General features: G+C 35.3%; 1 protein-coding gene across 7 annotated transcripts in view; it reads left to right on the forward strand.

Annotated features, from left to right (window-relative positions):
* The window catches only part of LOC100871671 (uncharacterized), a 264,058-nt gene that overhangs the window by 91,740 nt on the left and 149,468 nt on the right, over window positions 1-22,850 (forward strand). For 4 of the 7 annotated variants that reach the window (XR_015291880.1, XM_086907490.1, XM_086907493.1 and 1 more), the window contains 2 exons: window positions 15,268-15,348; window positions 19,940-20,162. Coding sequence is in view for 6 of the 7 variants with exons in the window: in XM_086907490.1 (XP_086763616.1) it covers window positions 15,268-15,348; window positions 19,940-20,162 (304 nt within the window). In the remaining variant the exon portion in view is untranslated. Of the gene's footprint in view, window positions 1-13,799; window positions 13,995-14,670; window positions 14,797-15,267; window positions 15,349-19,939; window positions 20,163-22,850 lie in introns of those variants that run through there. The other 3 variants (XM_086907494.1, XM_086907495.1, XM_086907492.1) reach the window with 3 other exon arrangements.

Raw genomic sequence — 22,850 nt, forward strand, 5'->3', positions numbered from 1 at the left:
CGTAAATCAGAAACGGTCCTCTCTCTTCGTGCAAAAAAAAAAAAAAAAAAGAAAAGAAAAACTGTCAAACAACGATTTCGACTCGCATCGCTAACGACGCCAAATCGCTCTCGTGTGCTTCCCTCGAGTTCAGTGGCCACTAGCGGGCCTCCTCTACGCTACGGATTCCACGCCGTATGATTCTAAGCGGTTCGTAATAGACTTTCGGGAAACCGTTGCGTATTTAGAATTTCACGGGAGCAGCTGCGTGATTCATCCCTCGCGTACGCGGCGTGAATGCGACGAGGGAGAAGAGGCAGGCGTCGTTCAACAGAGATGGTCGTCGATAAACATCGATAAGATTGTTACGATAATATTTTTTAACGGGTGAATGATAACATATGCGACAGCGATAAAAGTTGGCCGGGATTATTGGCTTATTTTTCAAACGCGATAACAATAATTGTGAATAAATATTGTTATACGCGTTGTGAAAACTTATGAATAAAGCGATAATGGAGATAACGAATAAATATCGTGGACGCTGTTGAAAAGTATGAATAATAATGAATATCGGTAATTGACGGATGTCTCGATTACGAATAATAAATGATTATCGTGTTAATAAAAAGCTTTTCAAGCTGGGAACGAAGAAGAAAAGGATGATGACGAAAGATGGACAGGGTTTGTAAACGCTTGGTTGTCGACAATTTCGGCAATTGGTTTGGTGACGCGTGACGCCTGGAACGGGCTTGGACGCCGAAAATCAGCGTATTAAAACGCGTGGATGGGTTAATTTGCGGAACGGGACTGTTATTGTAATTTTAGGCGGCGGAATGGACCGTTTCGGGATGATATAAACTAGTTCAAATGGGAGACGGTGTTTACAAACGGTTCCGTTTAATTTGCGACCGTTTTCGAGTATCCTCGCCTCGAGTGGTTGGAACGGGAATTTGAACGATTCGATGTGATGATTCATCGTTTCGTTTTAGCTCTAGCAATTAATAGTGTCTCGAGGAGAAGAATGTAGAGTTAAACAGTGGTAATGTTTGCCAATTCGATGATTCCTTTTCATTTCAATTAAAACATCTCCGAAGGGATGAAAATTCCCCAAAGTCGAAGCGAAACATTTAATGGAATCGAACGTTGGTGAATAATTTTAACGACGATCGCGTTTGAAGTAACGCGAGGAAGAAAATTTATTTCGACGATGACGAAAGCGGGACTCGAGGATTAATCATCGAATACGATAAATCCACACGAAGAATCTCACGGAAATAAATGAATAAAATTATTAAGATTAAACGAAAGATTCGTCCTGCATAATGCATAAACGACAATATACAATCTCGTTTCACGGCCGAATTAACGGGCGTTCGCCTCCCTTAAAAGGCAGACGAGGTCGTAAAGCAACAGCTACCGGATAGCAATAAACGTGTGATACACGTTTTCTTCTACTCGGAATCGGTAGTATTATCATCAAGACTGGCTTTGACGATTTGTTTCGGTAACAGGGGAATAGTTATTGATCCGACAGGCGGCGTTTTATGCGAATCAAACGGGCCTGTTTTAACTGCGGCCATCGTGTTAACAGTGTTCTTGGTTGATCGACCGTAAAGCACTCTATTCGGTGTAAACCGATGTGATGGTAGCGAGAGATTGCGAGAATATATATATATATATGTGTGTGTGTATGGATGCAGATTTTGAAACGATTTGGAGATGGGCTCAATTAATTAATCCGTCAATTAACGATAAAACGGACTTGGAGAATGGACGAAAATTTTCTTCGAGCGAAGGAAAACCGCTTACTCAGATTCATACGGTGGAGAATAGTAATCCTCGTTCCTTCGGATCTCGAAAGAAGGAGGCGAGATTGTTTAATAAAGAAAGGGAGAAACGAGAGGAGAGTCGCGTGATACGTGACTCGAAAGAAGGAAGGAAGGAAGTACAAAAATTTCATTTTGGCCCTCCGTTGGAACTTAATTTGCGGGGTGTTGGTCTCGTGGTAAAAAATGCAACGTTCTGGTTGGCCGAAAAATCGTGGAGAGACGGAAATGGAGAGCGAGGAAGGCGAGTTATTTCCCGGCCAACGTGATTCCTTGGCTGTAACTTAAACCGGTAGTGGAGTCTCTTTGATGAGGAATCGTGGAAAAATAAAAGGAACGAAGCGGGAAGGAAAAATGTGTGCCAGATGACGGCCGCACGGTGCCGGAGAAAAAAAGTTGCCGCGTCGTGTAGTAAAAGTTACAGGTTTAAAATAATCGTTGATAAAATTAATTGGTTTCGAAAATATGTGTGAACGATAAATTTACGCAACGAATGAACACGAATTTAGTTTCGCTCGAGAAACTATCGATCGATTATTCAATCTTGTACATTCAATTCTGAATTTTCAAATATATATATATATATGTTTCTTGTAACGATAAATATGATTCTTGCCTAATGGAACGTGCACGATTCATCGATTCATTAATATTTATCTTATCAATTTAAACGAACAAATGATTCCCCTCTCTTTTTTCCCCAAAAATTACGCAACGAGTAGAATTAATCGTAAAAAAATTGTCGAGTCGTGTTCAAACGGAAAATTCCAAGGAAAATTGTTCGAAGACAATTTACTCGGTCGTCGAATATCTCTCCGTTGATCAACGACGATTTTTAATCAAGAATGAGGGAATAAGGGGATAGAGGAGCGTCCTTTCATTCATTTTGCGTTGCATAATCGGAGAGGCGGTAACGGTACACCCTCGGCGCATATTTCTCGAACGAAGTCGGTGTCAGATGGTGGTGCATTAGCAGCTTCGGAGAGCTCTCGTCTCGTGGTAACACAATATCTCGAGCTAAAACAACCACAACTTCACAAGTTGCGTCGCTGTCGAGCTTCTGCCAGCGGGCGGAGAGAAACGGTGTGGAATTATCATTGTTGACAGTCGGCCGACAAAAGTTTAACTCGGTGAAATCGTCGCGTCATAAATAATAAAGGTGGACGGAAATCTGGGTTACTCGATTACGTGTTCCTGAATATAGCTCGAGGATTTATTTTTTTTTGTTCGAATTTTTGTTGGCGAAGAAAAAAAAAAAAAAAAACTTATCGAGCTACGAATCGATGAAAAATTGATCTTTCGATGAAAATTGTGGAAATTATTCTCGATAAGAGTGGAACGTTAGTTCGAGTGTTTTTTGGAAATGTTGAAAATGAAGGTAATGCAAATTTCGAGATGGTAGATGGTGTAATTCGGGAAATAGGAAGGGAAGTCCCTGCGAGGGAATTTCACAGTAATGAAATTCGAATTTTAGTAGCGTGTAGTAACCATGGGAACAGCTGTGGGTTACGACGAGTCGTAAAATCTTGACCTCCGTGGACACCAGGTCGATAGAGAGCATAGTTGAGACAGACTATTCGAAACTTACTTGCTGACTCTAAGAAACTGTGTGCTACGACTTCGAATGATTTAAGATGCAAACGTGAAACGACGACGATGGCCATTATTATTCCTGGAATTACAAACTTGTGAAATTTATTTTTCTCTTATTGTTCTTGAAAAAAAAAAAAGAAAGCCTTTTTTGAAGCCTTTTTAAAACTTTGACCCGATCGAAAATGGAAGAAATCCATCGGGTCTTGTAAAGATTCGAAGTTCAATTTTCAATCGCAGTTAGTTATTCGCAGCAGAGATCGAAAACAGACTAGAATCGTATATTGTCTTGCGTAATTACGTGGCTCGATCGTTTGCGTCGAATTACGGGGGGGAGGAAATCACGGAAACGATGTAATTTATCCAGTACTTGGCTCGCTTTCCGTTTACTTCTCTTGTCAACTCGCGTGCAAGCTTGTTGCCTCAGATGTTGCAATTCTCTTCTATTAACGTCTTCCCTTAACAAAGCCTGTTTTCGTAACGAACGCTCGACTCGGTAACCGTGTGCAAACCGACAGGAAACTTGTGTCGCCAAATAACAATATCGATCGATTTCTTCGAATAAATCATCATATCGTTCCAAAGAAGTTCTCCAATCCACGTGGATCGTGATTCCTCGAAATTTTACGAGAAAATAAATAACTCGAATCGATGTTTGTACGTTATCTTCTTTCGACGCGTTTAAACGCTTTTGCCAACTTCTTCAACCATCCTCGAGTCTGCCAAGTGACTCGATGTAAATTCTTCGAACATCTCTCGAGATTCGTAAGATTCGGGCTTCGTTCGAACGCGTCGAGTCGACAAACTTTGAAGGATACTCTCGACAGCCGGCTTATTAAATCGACCACATTTTCGCGAACGTTGGATTCTCTCTGCTGTTAATGCACGATGTTTTGTGCGAATTCAACGTCTCGGGGCTTCGTCTCGATGGAAAATTCTCGGGATAAAAACGTTGCCATATCGAAAACTCTCGACAAATTCGTACACAAAGGGATCTCTCCTTCCTCTTCTTTTCAAGTTTGCTTGGTCGCAAAAAATATTTCGTATCGTAGTATATTCTTAAGTAAAAAAAAAAAAAAAAAAAAAGAAAAGAGCATGCTTCTTATTATTGTCAAATTGTAATTTCTAAAACAAGATTCTTACCAAGCGTAAGGATAATAATAATTTTAATTTTAATTTCGACGAAATAAAATCAGAGAAGAAGGTGAGATGAAGTTAAGATAAAGGAGCAACAAAGTTCGATTGCCTTCCTCGTTTTTTCTTTCTTTTTCTGGATGGGTAAAGGTACGATTGTATCTTAGAATCACGATTGTGAAAGTTTCGCGGATTGCGAGAAATTGATTCACGGATGAAGTTGGGGAGGAAAAAAAGAAGAAGAAACTGTGAAAAAAAGGGCGAGAACTCGTTCATTCTTTTACTGACGGACCGCCTCAAGCATTTTCATCAGGCTTACCTTTCCATGTCCTCTTTCAACGTACCATCGCGATCAGATGTGAATCACGGTGAAATCGTTTTTAATTAAAATCGACAGGAAACTTGGAAACGTTATCGCCACATTGTTCCATATTTGCCGTTAAGAGAAGATCGATCGTCAAACGTCGAATCAGAGAGATTGAAATCGATCTGATAATTTGATTCTTAAAAAAGAAAAAGAGGAAAAAGGGATCAAAACAGACTTGGATTATTATTTATTCAAGATTAAATTTACATTGTCTACAGAATATTGCATTCACATTTGCACACCGTACATGCTGCCGATTTTTCAAGGATCGTGAAAATGATAATGGAGGAATTGGAAAAAATAGATGCGTACGTAATACGCGATCAAAGTTATTGACTGGTTGGATTCGCTGTTATATTTATTTTGCGAGCGGATGCCAGAGAGTATCTCGTGCGAAGCTAACATCTGCCCTCGCGCAATGCAAATACCTCGAGGCGATATATTCGCGACGCACGAATGCGATCGATCGATGACTAAGAGGCGTATATTTAAAAAACGTTCGAACGATATATCTATCGAATCGATTCGTCGTAGATCGTATTTCAGCTTGTTACAGATCGCTCTTCGACGATTAACATTGAACGAGCAGCCTTGTACTTCTCATCTCTCTCGTCCATTCCTATTTCTTCGCGCTTATAAATAACGATACCGTTTCGTCAGATCTGATTATTCTGATAATTATTTACAAAATGTATGCAATATTTCCAGCCCTGTACTTTTTTCGTTCGAAAGCGGTCGAAAAATCACGAAGGCGGGAATAAAGATAGTAATCCTTTCTGTTTGCACGGCGATAAAAACAGCTGTACTTTACTCTGTCCGAGATAAAACTCTTGAAATTCACTCGTATTTCCAGCAACAATTACACCATGTTTCACCACGTGTTTGCCCCGTCATATCGTAGCGACGGAACCCGTGTATTCCACGATGAAAACTCGGCTCGAGATAAATTGTTAAATTAATTAGAAGTCTGTTGACGTTGAAACGGGTATTTCGCGAAAATTCACGTCCAATCTACGGAGGCAACTGTGAATCGAGCTCGTTCTTTCTTTCCCTCTCCCCCTTTCTTTTCAACTGTACATCTCCCGAATGAAAATAAAAATCCTCGACGGAGGAATCTCTCGATGTTGCACGAGTGGCGACCGAGAACGATTCGATGAAACTTTCGAAACGCGATTTTTTAACCAATTACGAACGAACGAAAGTTCGTTCCGATCTTCTTCTTTCGCGGAGATATATTATATTTCGCGTAAGAAGATTGCTTTTCTTTTCTTTTCTTTTTTTTTTCTACGTTCTTCTCGATATTCTCGCTTATTGCTATTATTGTTTCCCCTTCAATTTCAAGTGTTTTGTCATTATCGATCGATCCAATATTCGAATCAAAAGCACGACTTCGTTACTTTTTTTATCGTCGTACGAAAAATGAATTCTCAAATTTTTGAAATTGAAGAGAGTTATAGATGAAATATTCTCGGATGATACACAGGATATTTTCAATTTTAAACAATTTTTCAACCCATCGCGTTAAAATTCGCAATGATTAATTAATCTTTGTCGTTCTATTTTTTGTTTCTCGTGCGAAATGATACGCGCAGGGGGGAGTGGAAAGAGAGAAGACGAGAGTTATCGCGGGAGTAATAATTACGAGACAAACGATACGATCGTTCAAAGGGAAAAGTTCCCTTTTGTATCACCCGCGAAAAATCAATGGAACGAAAACTGGAGGATCTAATTACGGGCATCCTGGTGTGCAACCCTCGTTTCTTAATTGATTAATGATGGATGTAACTGTGTACAAGCAATCGTAGACGTTTTTAGAACGAGCCGGTATTTTAATTGAGATAAATACGTGTTAACCGTGCGCCTGGATCGCCACTTCCAAACGCAGATACGTAATTACAAACGACTGGTTCGGTTGAGAAGCCGGCGATAATATACAGGCTTTATCACCGAGAGAGATCCACGGATGATTATTATTAATTAGCCGGTGGCTCGTAATTGCACGTCTCTACCGGCTAGAAATCCACTCGGAATAGTCCTCTTTCTCTTTTATTATGCTCAAATATATTTACTCTCGTCGGATGCATTAATCATGGAAACAAGTATCCAAGCGGCTCGAAAACGGAGAAATGAATTCGTTCTTGCGATAGGATTCATCCGATGGGTCTTGTTAAGGCGAATTACAAAGAGGGAAGTCGCAATCGTCGGATATGCCAAGTGTAATCCATTTGAAATTGGAATTAATAAGATGATATCTTAACGATATCGCCGATCAGCTGTTTGTTCCTTGTCAATTCGAAAATTGCTCGACGATTCGTGTCTTTTTCGATTTGTGCACAGAGGTGGAATGGATGCATCGTGATGCAAAGTGTCGATCGAAAATAGGAAAGGGCTTGGCGCGGTTTTTAGATTGGTCTTCGTGACAATGCAATTTTGATAAAAGGTCCCAAAATCGGGAGAGGAGAAATATTCTATTTCCAAGCGAGTGGATACAATGCGGTGCATTCGATCTCGTAGATAGGATGGAAATACCGGGCATGATTTTCAAGCGTTAGATTGCAGAGAAAAGTGAGAGTTTGGCCAATGTTGAAACGGTGATTAATCACTGCTTTTAGAGTTTAAAGGTAATTTGGTCTCTCGCAACGGAGGGAAGTAATTATCGATATCTATGGTTTCAGGGGAATTTAAGGATGAGATAGCGAAATTATGGCTGTGACTATTAGTCAATCGGGTTAAACTTCTCGGTTTAAAACCGAACATTAATCATAGCGTTAGAAAGTTCTTGTGCGGAGCCAAGCGTGATGGCCCGAATGGGCATCTTTTCTTTCTTTCTTTTTTTTTTTTCCATTCGAGGAATGGACGTCGATTACGACATCGAACGATGCGACACGCGACGCGAACTTACTTACGAATGGAAACGTCTTAGACTTGTTCATGCGTGTGAACAAATCAGTTCCATGGTTGGACAACGGTTGGTGGAATAAGCGATATCGTTGCGCAACATCCTAACGTTAAGTTTAAAACACATCGTGAAATTTCTACAATATATTTATCGATACGATCACGCGATTACTTTTGCGCATCCGGGGTGTAGTCGGCTTGAAACGAAAGACATTCATTCTACGATTGCGCGTAAAATACCCGAGGTTGTCGCGTTTATTCGTCGAACTTATTAATTTATGTCACGCAGCCGGGCGCCAGAAGTTGAGTTACGATATGTTCTCACGAAAAGGCTCGTGATATCGGGCCCTCATCATATTGGAGAACGAAAATATAAATACCGTAATACGAAGGAGAAACGTGTATTGAATCGCTTATTGCATAATCGCCATTCAATTCGAACTTTGTTTTTTTTTTTTTTTTTCCTCTCTCTTTATATCTCCGACGAAGAGACAAGAGCAACGAAAATAGATCTGTCAGGGTGCGGTCCGCGAAAAAATGAATTTTACATTTTAACTTCGATACGCGAGTAGTTTGATTATTTAAAAAGATATACAATTCGTAAAAGCGTGGAAGATGCTTTTCGAATGTTGTTGCACAACTGCGCGAAGAAATTATGTGCGCGTGTTGTAAGAAGAAAAAATTCACGAATGATTCTCAGGAAATGCTTCGTTGCATTTGAATAACCGCTATACTGTATGCGAGTACGTGTACGTTGATACGTAACACGGCACAGAAGGGTGAATATCCTGCGAAGCTTATTCTGAGAATAATCGTTTGACCCGTCTACCGGAGATACCCATTTTCCAATAATTTAAACCGTATACCGTGTAATTTACGATCGATCCAGGAGAATTTATTTTCATAGCGTAATTATAGCAGTACGGGCAACGATTTAATAAGTTGCGAGCTTATGAAAATTTTAAATATCATAAAATTACACAAATGTTACGTTTCAAATTATATATAGTTTGTTCCATGCTATTTATAATTATGAGAATCAAAATTTCTTTTACAATCATCTGTAATGAATAAAAATTTTGTTCAATTATTAATGCTGAATATTTTTTACGACATCGATTAAATAAATCTTTCGAAATACGCGCGTAAATACGCGCATAGAATTTTTATGCGCTTGCGCGAATGTAGAATTTTGGCGCCTAATTTCGGAGTTATACGCATGCGTCAATCTAATGCGTATAAAGTAGTTTCAATATGGCGGAAATAATAGCCAAATTAGAGTAGGTCGTAGGTATTGTGCTTCTTTCATATACATAATTATATGTATTATATATATATATATATATATATATATATATATATATATATATATATCATTAATATACATAGATATATTAATAATATTGTATATAATTTTATTAGATCCCGTGAAATTAGGTAACGGTATAGTTATTGCATAATATATAGAAGTAACGTGAAAATTTCGTACAAGATATAGATATATTGTAGGATAATACTATATTTTTCATATTCCCAAATCGATTTATATTTTGTGATATTCAATTGTGTGAAAATGACGATAAAATTATCATAACATTATTCTTAACTCCTGTCTGCATTCTTAGACATTGTAGGTTAGAATAATGTTTTCTAATCTTACATTGATTAATACTTTGCAAAATTGTATACATAATTGTTTGATCGTTTAATATTCGATAATGAAAAACAATTACAATTATTTTGAAATTTCGTATAGTATTTTTTACATATTGCAGTTTTAAATTTCAGATATATTGTATCTTTATATATAGATAAATTAATGCTTTCTTACGTATATTATACAGAATTTTTCTATAATATTCATAACTATAAAAATCAAAATCTTTTTCTATAGATGTTGATTCTTATAATTATGAATATTATTAATATTTTCTAACAAATAATTTTTTCAATTATAAATTCTCAGTATACATTAATCTAATGTGTATAAAATAGTTTCAAAGTGATGGAAGTGACAGTGAAATGACAATCGTAGAAAAATTGTACTTCGGGTACGTAAGTTAATCAATATATTGATACATTAATAATATATCGTGTATGGATAATTTGATGTCGTAGAATTCGATAATGATACAGTTATTGCGTAATACGTGAAAATAACAAAATTTCGTATGTACCGCGAATAGACATTGTAGATTAGTATTGCATTTTCCATATTCATAAATCGATTTATACTTTGTGAAGCATCGATGTATTAATTATTCGTTTCTATTAAAATCGGTAATGAAAAATTTGTCGTAAGATTAACGGAAATTTCGATGTTCATACATATTGTATATTAGATAGATGTTCTTCTTTCGTAACTTGATTAATATTTCTTTGCAACATATATCATATCGTATAAATCGTTATTTTGTTGTGTAATTACTTGTAACGTTAAAAATTATGTTAATTTTAAAATTATATTATTTCGCATTTTGGCATTTCTTTGGAATGTAGATTCGAATGACATTTTTCGTATTTATCGTATAAATCGATTAATCGTTTTTTATATAGGATTATTCTTTGGTATTGATTTCAGGAATCGAAATTACTTTTTATAATATTTTTTAAGAAATAATTTTTCAATTATAAGTAGTCATTAATTACGATATCGATTTATAAATCTTCCGAAATACACGTTTGCGTAGGTGAACATAGCATTTTAGCACGCTTGCGCAAATGTAAAAATTATAGTGCGCTTGCGTAATGCGTAAATTTGGCGCCCAATTTCGCGGTTATACGCATGCGTCCATCTATTTCGTATAAAGTAGTTTCAATATGGCGGAAGTGAGAGTGAAGTGGTTGTCGTGAAAAAACTATAGATCTTTTGTGTACGTAGAATAATTAATATATTAATTAGACATCGTGTATGGATCCCGTGAAATCCGATAACGGTATAATTATTGCGTAATACGTGAAAATAATAAAATTTCGCACGTCGTGGGAATAGACATTGAAGGTTAGTGTTGCATTTTCCATATTCATAAATCGACTTATATTTTGTTAGGCGTTGCATATTAATTATTCGGTCGTTAGAAAATCGGTAATGAGAAAATTATCGTAAAATTCACAAAGATCTCCTATAGCGTTCGAAGACATTGTACATTAGGCAGGCATTTCATTCGTAAGTTGATTGATATTTCATTGCACGATATATTATTATGTATCAATCGTTATTTTATCGTGTAATTATCATTAACGTTAAAAATTGTATTAATTATATAATTTCGTCTAGTATTTTTTCGGAATGTAGATTCGAATGACACTTCGTATTCGTATAAATCGATTGTATTAATCGATTTTTTTTTATGCAGGATTATTCTATGGTATTGATTTCAGGAATCGAAATTTCTTTTTATAATATTTTTTAAGAAATAATTTTTCAATTATAAATAGTCATTAATTACGATATCGATCTATAAATCTTTCGAAATATACGTATGGTAGGTGACCATAGAATTTTAGCACGCTTGCGCAAATGTAAAAATTATAATGCGCTTGCGTAATGCGTAATTTTGGCGCCTAATTTCGCGGTTATACGCATGCGTTCATCTAATTCGTATAAAGTAGTTTCAATATGGCGGAAGTGAGAGTGAAGTGTTTGTCGTGAAGAAATTATTGTTCTTTCGTGTACGTAGATTAATTAATATATTAATTAGACATCGTGTATGGATCCCGTGAAATCCGATAACGGTATAATTATTGCGTAATACGTGAAAATAATAAAATTTCGCACGTCGTGGGAATAGACATTGAAGGTTAGTGTTGCATTTTCCATATTCATAAATCGACTTATATTTTGTTAGGCGTTGCATATTAATTATTCCGTCGTTAGAAAATCGGTAATGAGAAAATTATCGTAAAATTGACAAAGATCTCCTATAGCGTTCGAAGACATTGTACATTAGGCAGGCATTTCATTCGTAAGTTGATTGATATTTCTTTGCACGATATATTATGAAGTATCAATCGTTATTTTATCATGTAATTATCATTAACGTTAAAAATTGTATTAATTATATAATTTCGTCTAGTATTTTTTCGGAATGTAGATTCGAATGACACTTCGTATTCGTATAAATCGATTGTATTAATCGATTTTTTTTTATGTAGGATTATTCTATAGTATTGATTTTAGGAATCGAAATTTCTTTTTATAATATTTTTTAAGAAATAATTTTTCAATTATAAATAGTCATTAATTACGATATCGATCTATAAATCTTTCGAAATATACGTATGGTAGGTGAACATAGAATTCTAGCACGCTTGCGCAAATGTAAAAATTATAGTGCGCTTGCGTAGTGCGTAAATTTGGCGCCCAATTTCGCGGTTATACGCATGCGTTCATCTAATTCGTATAAAGTAGTTTCAATATGGCGGAAGTGAGAGTGAAGTGTTTGTCGTGAAGAAATTATTGTTCTTTCGTGTACGTAGATTAATTAATATATTAATTAGACATCGTGTATGGATCCCGTGAAATCCGATAACGGTATAATTATTGCGTAATACGTGAAAATAATAAAATTTCGCACGTCGTGGGAATAGACATTGAAGGTTAGTGTTGCATTTTCCATATTCATAAATCGACTTATATTTTGTTAGGCGTTGCATATTAATTATTCCGTCGTTAGAAAATCGGTAATGAGAAAATTATCGTAAAATTGACAAAGATCTCCTATAGCGTTCGAAGACATTGTACATTAGGCAGGCATTTCATTCGTAAGTTGATTGATATTTCTTTGCACGATATATTATTATGTATCAATCGTTATTTTATCGTGTAATTATCATTAACGTTAAAAATTGTATTAATTGTATAATTTCGTCTAGTATTTTTTCGGAATGTAGATTCGAATGATACTTCGTATTCGTATAAATCGATTGTATTAATCGATTTTTTTTTATGCAGGATTATTCTATGGTATTGATTTTAGGAATCGAAATTTCTTTTTATAATATTTTTTAAGAAATAATTTTTCAATTATAAATAGTCATTAATTACGATATCGATCTATAAATCTTTCGAAATATACGTATGGTAGGTGACCATAGAATTTTAGCACGCTTGCGCAAATGTAAAAATTATAATGCGCTTGCGTAATGCGTAATTTTGGCGCCCAATTTCACGGTTATACGCATGCGTTCATCTAATTCGTATAAAGTAGTTTCAATATGGCGGAAGTGAGAGTGAAGTGTTTGTCGTGAAGAAATTATTGTTCTTTCGTGTACGTAGATTAATTAATATATTAATTAGACATCGTGTATGGATCCCGTGAAATCCGATAACGGTATAATTATTGCGTAATACGTGAAAATAATAAAATTTCGCACGTCGTGGGAATAGACATTGAAGGTTAGTGTTGCATTTTCCATATTCATAAATCGACTTATATTTTGTTAGGCGTTGCATATTAATTATTCCGTCGTTAGAAAATCGGTAATGAGAAAATTATCGTAAAATTCACAAAGATCTCCTATAGCGTTCGAAGACATTGTACATTAGGCAGGCATTTCATTCGTAAGTTGATTGATATTTCTTTGCACGATATATTATTATGTATCAATCGTTATTTTATCGTGTAATTATCATTAACGTTAAAAATTGTATTAATTGTATAATTTCGTCTAGTATTTTTTCGGAATGTAGATTCGAATGATACTTCGTATTCGTATAAATCGATTGTATTAATCGATTTTTTTTTATGCAGGATTATTCTATGGTATTGATTTTAGGAATCGAAATTTCTTTTTATAATATTTTTTAACATATAATTTTTCAATTATAAGTAATCATTAATTACGATATCGATCTATAAATCTTTCGAAATATACGTATGGTAGGTGAACATAGAATTCTAGCACGCTTGCGCAAATGTAAAAATTATAGTGCGCTTGCGTAGTGCGTAAATTTGGCGCCCAATTTCGCGGTTATACGCATGCGTCCATCTATTTCGTATAAAGTAGTTTCAATATGGCGGAAGTGAGAGTGAAGTGTTTGTCGTGAAGAAATTATTGTTCTTTCGTGTACGTAGATTAATTAATATATTAATTAGACATCGTGTATGGATCCCGTGAAATCCGATAACGGTATAATTATTGCGTAATACGTGAAAATAATAAAATTTCGCACGTCGTGGGAATAGACATTGAAGGTTAGTGTTGCATTTTCCATATTCATAAATCGACTTATATTTTGTTAGGCGTTGCATATTAATTATTCGGTCGTTAGAAAATCGGTAATGAGAAAATTATCGTAAAATTGACAAAGATCTCCTATAGCGTTCGAAGACATTGTACATTAGGCAGGCATTTCATTCGTAAGTTGATTGATATTTCTTTGCACGATATATTATTATGTATCAATCGTTATTTTATCATGTATCACTAACGTTAAAAATTGTATTAATTATATAATTTCATCTAGTATTTTTTCGGAATGTAGATTCGAATGACACTTCGTATTCGTATAAATCGATTGTATTAATCGATTTTTTTTTATACAGGATTATTCTATGGTATTGATTTTAAGAATCGAAATTTCTTTTTATAATATTTTTTAACATATAATTTTTCAATTATAAGTAATCATTAATTACGATATCGATCTATAAATCTTTCGAAATATACGTATGGTAAGTGTACAGTTTTAGGGCGCTTGCGCACATGCAAAAATTTTAGTGCGCTTGCGTAATGCGTAATTTTGGCGCCCATTTTCGTGGTTGTAGGCATGCGTCGATCTAATGCGTATAAAATAGTTTCAATATGGTGGAAGTTACAGTAATATGTCAGTTGTGAAAAATTTTTGCTTTTTTTGCGTAAATAAGTTACTTAGTGTATTAGGAATGCATTGTGTAATAAATTTTTGACTTCGTCGTATTCGTAATGAAGTAATTGTTGCGAAATACATAAAAACAATATGACGATATGATATATAGTATATGCAGTTAAATGAAGGTTAGAATTCACATTTTTCACATTTATAATTCTATTAATAGTTTATTAGGCATGTTATATATTGATCATCTGATTAAATAAATAATAAGAAAATTGTCATAAGATTATTCAGAAAATTTGTGTATTGTTCAAAGGTATAGTAACATTAGTAACATAGTAGGTTAGAATTATGTCTTTTACAATAAGGAACGCTATTTTTTATAAATCAGTACATTGTAAATATGTAATTGTCTGATTGTGTAGATTTTTCTTATTTATCAAGTTATTTTAAAATTTATTTTAAAATTTTTTGTATATGCTTTATACATGTATGTTAATACAGATATAGTAGTTGGTTTTGAATATCCTGTGGAACGTAGCATACATAATATTCATTGATTATTGAGGATTATAAATACAAACTTGAAATATATCGCTTTTTATATATTATTCCAAATGACAATCCAACTAACAATAATTATTTTTGTCCAGGGCTTCCAGCGTCCGCGGTCCTGATTCGCCTTTGAGCTCGGATCTGGCACTTGATAAGCCTCGCCCCATACCATCACCCAGGTAAGCTACTTTGTGGTTATAACCTTTTCTCGCCCTTTGGGAGCGAATGAAAAACCTCGACTCCGATTTCTCGAGTAATAAACACGAGTTAATTGGAAAACTCGGTCGGGTATAGTCGAAAGAGACTTTGTTTCTCACGGTCGAGACTGTTCATCTTCTTGAAAGGCTTCGTCCTATATTATAAGGATGCTGTAATGCGTATAAATCGAGATGATATTCCAGGATACGCAAGATGGATCATAAGTAATATGATCAATTAAATTATTCTCTTTTAAATGAATCGATTAAAATATTTTTTATCATAAATTTTACTATTTATAAAGCATTTTTAGCGTTAAGATATTTGATTTTCTTTTTTTCTTTCTATTACAATTTTTAATATTATTATTAAATAATGTTATGTGGTCTGTCTTACATGTATTATGTAATTAAATATTTTATGCCTAATTGTGCATGATAATTTTCAAAGAGCATGATTTAGATTGCGATATTAATCATAGAATTTTTCACATTAATTCATTATGTATTCAACTTATGTATCATCATATGTTAATATTATACATCATAATTCCACCGAATGTATAAAATTCAATCGAATACTTTCATTATATCGAACATAGAAATTTTATAATCGTATTAATTTAATTAATCAAAAACCGGGTTCTTTTTGGTTATATAATTTTATCGTATCCATATATTCGAATTGTTAGTAAAGCGTAGTTTCTGGGATATGCTCGGGAAATTCTATTTTTAATGTGCACCGCTCGTTTCATCCCCGTATCCATCGGGAGATTCACCCCTTGACAAAGGCTTGACGTGTTCAATAAGCCTGGCAACACAATAAACCATTCGTTGTACACATTGAAACTATGCTATTTTATTTTCTCATCGACACGTGATATTTCAAGCCCTTGGCTCTACGACAGAATCGAACCCCCAGAGTGAACACTTGTTCGCCACCTGATGAAAGTGAGAGAGAGAAAGAAAGAGATTCAACCCCATCTAAACCACTTACCATCGAGTATCCGTATAGCTTTCCTTTGTTTTCTCGCCCTTTTCGTTTTTTTCTTTTTTTTTTTTTCTCACTGGTGTGTGTTTCACTTTGTCAATGAGCATGAGAGGGGGAGGCGGGGGAAAAAGGAGAGTAAAAAAAGAAAGAAAAGGAAAATTCCACGATGAAAAATGTGAAAAAGACAAGATTGTAAAGAGGATACTCTTATAATTAGTGAGCAACTCGTTCCATCGTCCAATTAAAATATTTTTCTGATTTTTTCAATATCTTATTTCTAAAAAAAAAAAAAGGAAAGAATAAATAAGAATTTGTTTTGAGGATATAATTAGGATTATTAACAAATTTAGGAATTTATTTGAGAAATTGAATTATTTAGAAAAATTCATAAATTTTTTTTTTTAGATGAACACTTTCTTTTATAAAAAATTAAATATTAGATGATAGATATTTAGAAATATGATAGATATTTTGCATTATATTTTGATCGATAATACAACCATATTTTATATACGAATTTATACGGAAATTATACGTGCACAAGTAGAACTTTCGAAATTCTCTTCGAAATTTTTATGAGATCGTTTCACGTGGTTACATTGTTCGCATATCTTATCGTGCTATTTGCGTTCGTTAATTCTTATGGAAGTAGGTCAATTGTAAAATAATTTCGTCAAATGTCATATAGTTTAGTTGAAGAGTTTAGACAATTTTCGCTATCTTTTGGATTATTTCATTCATTTATTTTTTTTTTTTTATCGAAATAATTTGGACTTGCATAGTGAATTGATTTTCTCTCTCTAAAATATGAATCACAATTGTCGAAGAATAAGTCGAATTTCGTGCTCTTTCCTCCACAAAATTACAATTTAATCGTATTACGTTGAACCACAGTCTGATCTGTTTTTTTTTTTTAGAATTGCATAATTATTAATCTCACAATTCCATTAAAAAATTATTTAAAAAACGTGAAATTCGATCAATTGAATTTATTCTTCTTGAAAAATATAACGGGTAAATATCGATCGGCGTTATATTTTAACTAATATCAAAGCTATGACGTTAGGATAGCAACTTGTCAATTATTATTATTATCGAGATTGATAGAACGCCTCGATCAGACATAAATTTCTATACAAAAGCAATCGATAAGCACGTGAAAATCGATGCTCCATTAATGGAGGAACACTTTGTAATTCCATCAAAGCTGAACTCTCGCGAGATTACTGTCGTTGATACGTAAATGCACTCTTCGCATAATCGGTCGTATCTAGCTTGAACGAATAATCAACGAAATGGCTTTGTCAGCGTTTAAGTTGTTCGGTTAAGTTGGCCACTTTTCCGATTGCCTAACAACCTCTTTTTACATTGAAATCCGCTCCGTATAAAAGGCTCTTAATGCGTTAAGTGATATCAGAATATTTCGTAGTTGAATAGTTGAATTCTAATTCTCAAGAAGGTTATTCGATATTTTAGGAAAAGTACGAATTTATTATAATTATTTTTATATACGTTGTAAAGTAATCTGGATAATTAGTATTCACATAATAGATAGTTGTTTATATTGAAGAAAAAAAGAGAAAAGTGTGCAGAATGGACTCGACTCTGAACAAGAAAACAATAAAAATACACACTTTATTTGATGACTCGTTAAATATTCACAACTTCAAACTTTTGTCCAACCGTGTCAATACCGTGAAGTATCAGTTACGTAACTCTTAGGGCAGGGCCTCGCTTGACCTCGATACGAGAAGTGCACGAAGTGGCACACTTAACCTGATTAAAAATATGACTTAACTTCGATAATCCTAATTAACCCGTTACGAAACAATACAATCTGATAAATTTAATTTTCGTAGTTTCCCAGTCTTTTTGATCAAACTTTTTTAAATATGTTCCACTCATCGTAAATAAGAAAAATCTTTTATACCATTTGAAATTAAATAATACCGCCACTCTCTCAATTTTATTATTTCCATTAAATTCATTCTGATTTTTATATCAATCATTATTCTTCTCGACAAAGATCGTACGTAATCTCCGTAGAAAAATTTTTCAAATCGAACGAGTATCATTTCTCCAACCAATCATCTCTATGATTCGCAATAATGTTAACACTCTTACGCCATTCCACGAGACAAACGACGGGAATAAACGAGTTCATTGACACGCGAGCACAAAAACCGGTTAAAAAATATTACGAAACGCGTTGTTAATGGAACACATTGGCTCGCAAGAAAAAGGTATTACGCGTTAATTCAGCAGCGTATATCGTGCGAGGTGACGTCGCGAAACATTTTTGCACGCGTTGGTCTCGCGTTACAAAAGGGTTGGAAAAAGTTGGAATCGCGTACGCATCGCCCCCCTTTTTTTCTTTTTTTTTTTTGTCTTGATGATGGCGTGCCGGGAGCGTCTGCCGTGAAAATTCAACTAGCGGTATAACGTAATTTTCCTCCCTTTCGTTTTTACCTCATCGGCCAGCCAACACGGTGGTTTTAATCCGTCGCGACCGCATCAAGAAACCCTTCCAGCGATGTGCAATGGAAGTTCTATGGCCACCATATTTTTTAACGTCGTTTTTATTAATTAATTTAAACACGTGTCTGTACGCAAAGTTTCGGATATCGTTGGATTTTTCTTCTTTTTTTTTTTTTTTTTTGTAATAGGTAAATGTAATAGGGTAGTTGAAATAGGAGATACGTAGGATATAACGATTTAGATAGACTGGTTTAAATTAGATTCAATAATTTTATTCATGCATAATTTGTAAAGTACTTATTTAATTTAATTAATATTTAATGTCAATATTTAATACTATTTTTATTATTTTCTATATTCTTCACGTTTTAACTTGGCGAACAAAACGTGTATTGAATCGTTTGGATAAATATTCTCCAATTTCTATTAGAGATTCCAAAACGAACGATTCGTTTCATTTTCATTTCGCGAATGAATTTCAATAAGTTTCAAACTTGGGCATAAATTTATTTTATTAAATTTTCTGACTTAAATATCAAATGTTCAAATATTCTTTTCACGACTCGTTTGTAGTCTTCCACGAGAATAGGCCAGGGGAGATATTAAATGGTGAAAATTTGATCGGGAAATATAATGGAAAAGAATTCATCGTTGACGAACCGATTAAACCCGAGTCACTTTTTAATTTCATTGCTTCGCGTTTCATCGATAAACGTCCCGATTGAACCGTTGCTTTTCACCTCGTTGAAGCGGCGCGTAATGAATTCGAGATCGCCACGAAATTATTACACATCCCCCCCCCCTCCTCCTCCCTGCAAAATTTACAATATCTCGTTCGAATTGCTTGCTCGGTCACTCGACGATTCATCGCGTTAAAACGATTCATCAATCCTTTCAATTTTTTAAAAGCCTTCTGCTCGAAATTATTAGAAAGTATCATCGATAAATATGAATCCTTTACATTTTCAATTGTGTATATAAAACTAAATAAAAAACTTCTGTAAACCCTTCAGAAGAAAAAAAATTCCCCTCGATTCGAGACACGAGACTCCATCTGTAATTCCAACCCTCGTGACGATAATGCATCCTTACCGACTGTTGCAGACAAATCCACCCCCTTTACGGGGAGAAAGCCGGGCTCCTGGGCTACTGCGACCCGCTCGGTAACGCAGAGAATTTTCCACCCGCCCCTAACATCGTGGTCGAGGGTGGCAGAATCGAGTTCGTCCGCCCCTCGCAGGATGGCACCACGACACCCCGTAGGAACACCATGTCCCGTGGCTCGCAGACGTTCAACGACGAGCCCGAGAAGTCTGACCCAGCGAAGGTAAGTCGATTCGATTCCTCTCTTCGTTTCTTTTTTTTCCCCCTCCCCGTCGGTCGTTCAACTTGCACGCTCACCTGTTTGCTTAGAACCGAGTATTTACACGACTCGGCTTGTGCTCGAGTGAATTACAGGGAGAGCGGGCTCGTAGTTGGTAAAGCCACCACTGTATTTAACCCTTTTTTTCTCTCTCTCTCTTTTTTTTTTTTTTGGGCAAACGAAAGAAAGACGGGAGAACCTCGGTTGGATAAATAGAAACCGGTCGAGCTACGGTTCGGGTTCGGTTCCGCGCGTGTAACGTGTTAAATCCCCAGCTCGAAATAAATGGAGGATTGTTTGAGGGACTTTTGTCGCTTCGCTTATTCGAGGACGAATATTTCAAGAGTTTTGAGAAACGTGAAGAACGTTTCTTCGGAGATACTTTTTTTTTATCGTTCTTCGATTTTTCACTACGTTTTTTTTCTTTTTTTTTTTTTTTTTTTTTGGTATAATTGGGGAGTTGGGGAAATAGAAATAGAATTTTATTCGTGATTCAAACGTGATTAATTAGATTGTTAAGCTCGTTTTTTTTTTTCGTGTAGTCACAGAAATTTTAAGATCGATAGTTTTTGGATAAAATTTCAGTATATTTAGAATATTATTAGATACAAGAAGAATTATTTATTGAATCTGAATTATGCAAATCTAGGAGAGGAGGTTATATATTTAGATATCGTGAAAGTAATTAGGTTAGGTTAAAATATGCAGATACGCGATAACAATATTACCTTTGTTGTAATTCCAATAATTCGTTTTAAACTTTTAAAGTCTATTACGCGCGATGAAAGGGTTGAACCGTGTAGTTGCAATCTTTAATTGACGCGTCGTGTCGACGTTTCTTTAATGGGGACGCCGTTTGACAAATCGTATTTCTTCGACCCACTCGACCGTGAATTCGGTTAACCGCGTTTTCCACAGGGTTGAAATGTACGCTGATTTTTGTCCCGACTCAAACCCTTAAACCCTTCATGTTGTATTCATTAGACGTAACTATAATGAAATAACTCGTAGCTCGTTAACCGTTCAATTGAAATATTTCCCGTCCTTATTTATTTTCCCGAGTGACAACGCGCGATAATTATAAATATTACGTTGCGTTATGCACGTTGGCATGTTCATTAAATTTCCAATTTTTCTTTTCTACCCTTTGATTCCTACACTTTTGATGAAAAATTTTCACGTAGAAATATAAACTGTCTTTTCATATATATTTTTTTCTCTCTCTCGTTTACGATTTTCATTCGCGTCAAAAGTCGAAAAGAGTTTCGCGTGTTGGATATTGACTTTTGACTACAAAAAAAAAAAAAAAAAACAATCGTGGAAACGTAACGTAATCCAAAACGGTTGCGCATGCTAATGGCAACATTCGTATCGAGCGCAAAAATATCGAGAAGCTTTTTCGCGTTTTTATTTTTGGAAGAATATCCATAGACAATACTCGCGTCACAAGCGTTCACAAGTAACTTTAGGATTCAATCGATGGTTTCTTGAAGAAGTAAGGGAATTCGTAGAGGAATTTTCAATTCGAAATGGAGGGTTTTCCGCGCGATTTAAAGGCTAAAAATCGCATCGAAATTCCATTTAATCAGCCATTACTTGAAGTGTCCAAGTTCCAAAAGTGTGCTCATTGGCAAAGTAGTCACGTTTAATCGAATGATGTCGGAATCGCGGATTCGAAATTTCCACCCCTTATTTTCTCGAGCGTCTCTCGGAAAAGTTGGCGCAGATTCCTGTCGAACCCTTTAACCCTTCATGTTGTATTCATTAGACGTAATTGATTTTCTCGATAGAGGGTGTAGAGGGATTTCCATATTAAATTGGAGCGAGCGACAGGCCGGTGCTCGCGTCGATACGCGACGATTATTCCCAAATTAACGACGTTTCGCGGCGTGTCGCGTTTTCGTCGTCGGTAATTCTAACCACTCAACCCTTTGTCCGCGCCCGCTCGTTCGTTTCACGCCGTTTAGGGCCAATTCTGGCCCGAAAATAAAACCGTATTCGCGAATTCGTTCCGTCCTACCACCAGTCTTCTCTCGCGTTTCAATCGGCCGAGCTGATCGGTTCAACACCGTTGCATTAACATTCGAACCGGTGTAAGGATTGCAATTTATGGCGAAGGGATGAAACGTGTAAAATTTCGCGAAGGATTGGAATTTGATTGTTTGAAATAGCCCTCTTCATTCTAAGAAGTTTGATTTTTAAAGGAACGAAACAGGGGGAAAGAAAATTTTATAATTCTACGATAGACGATTGAAACTGGTAGTCTAATGCAATAATTTAGAATCCAAACAGTATTCGCCTTCCTCGTAATATAACGCTTGATAGATGCTGCGATCCAGCCGCCTAGAAACGATTCACAACAAGTGTAGTCGTCACTTCTTTACGCCATTGATATTCGCGTTAGGTAATGCGGAAAAACAGCTTTAGATACGGTTGAAAGTGTGATTAAATACCCTTTCGATGCTCGTTTTTTCGACCTTTGAGGTAGTCTGCGTTACACGTATTGAACTTGTTCCTCTGTGACCGTGGCTCATTTGCATACGATTAATCAACCATCCCGCGTAAACTTAAAGGAGGAGAGGCGAAGGAGAATCGCGTTAACTTGGAAATTTTATTATTTCATTTATTGGCGCAAGGATGAAGAAATTAGGA

The sequence above is a fragment of the Apis florea genome, unplaced genomic scaffold (assembly GCF_048593485.1).
Source record: "Apis florea isolate Af1SG1 unplaced genomic scaffold, ASM4859348v1 contig_2897_pilon, whole genome shotgun sequence".
Classification (NCBI taxonomy): Eukaryota; Metazoa; Arthropoda; class Insecta; order Hymenoptera; family Apidae; genus Apis; species Apis florea.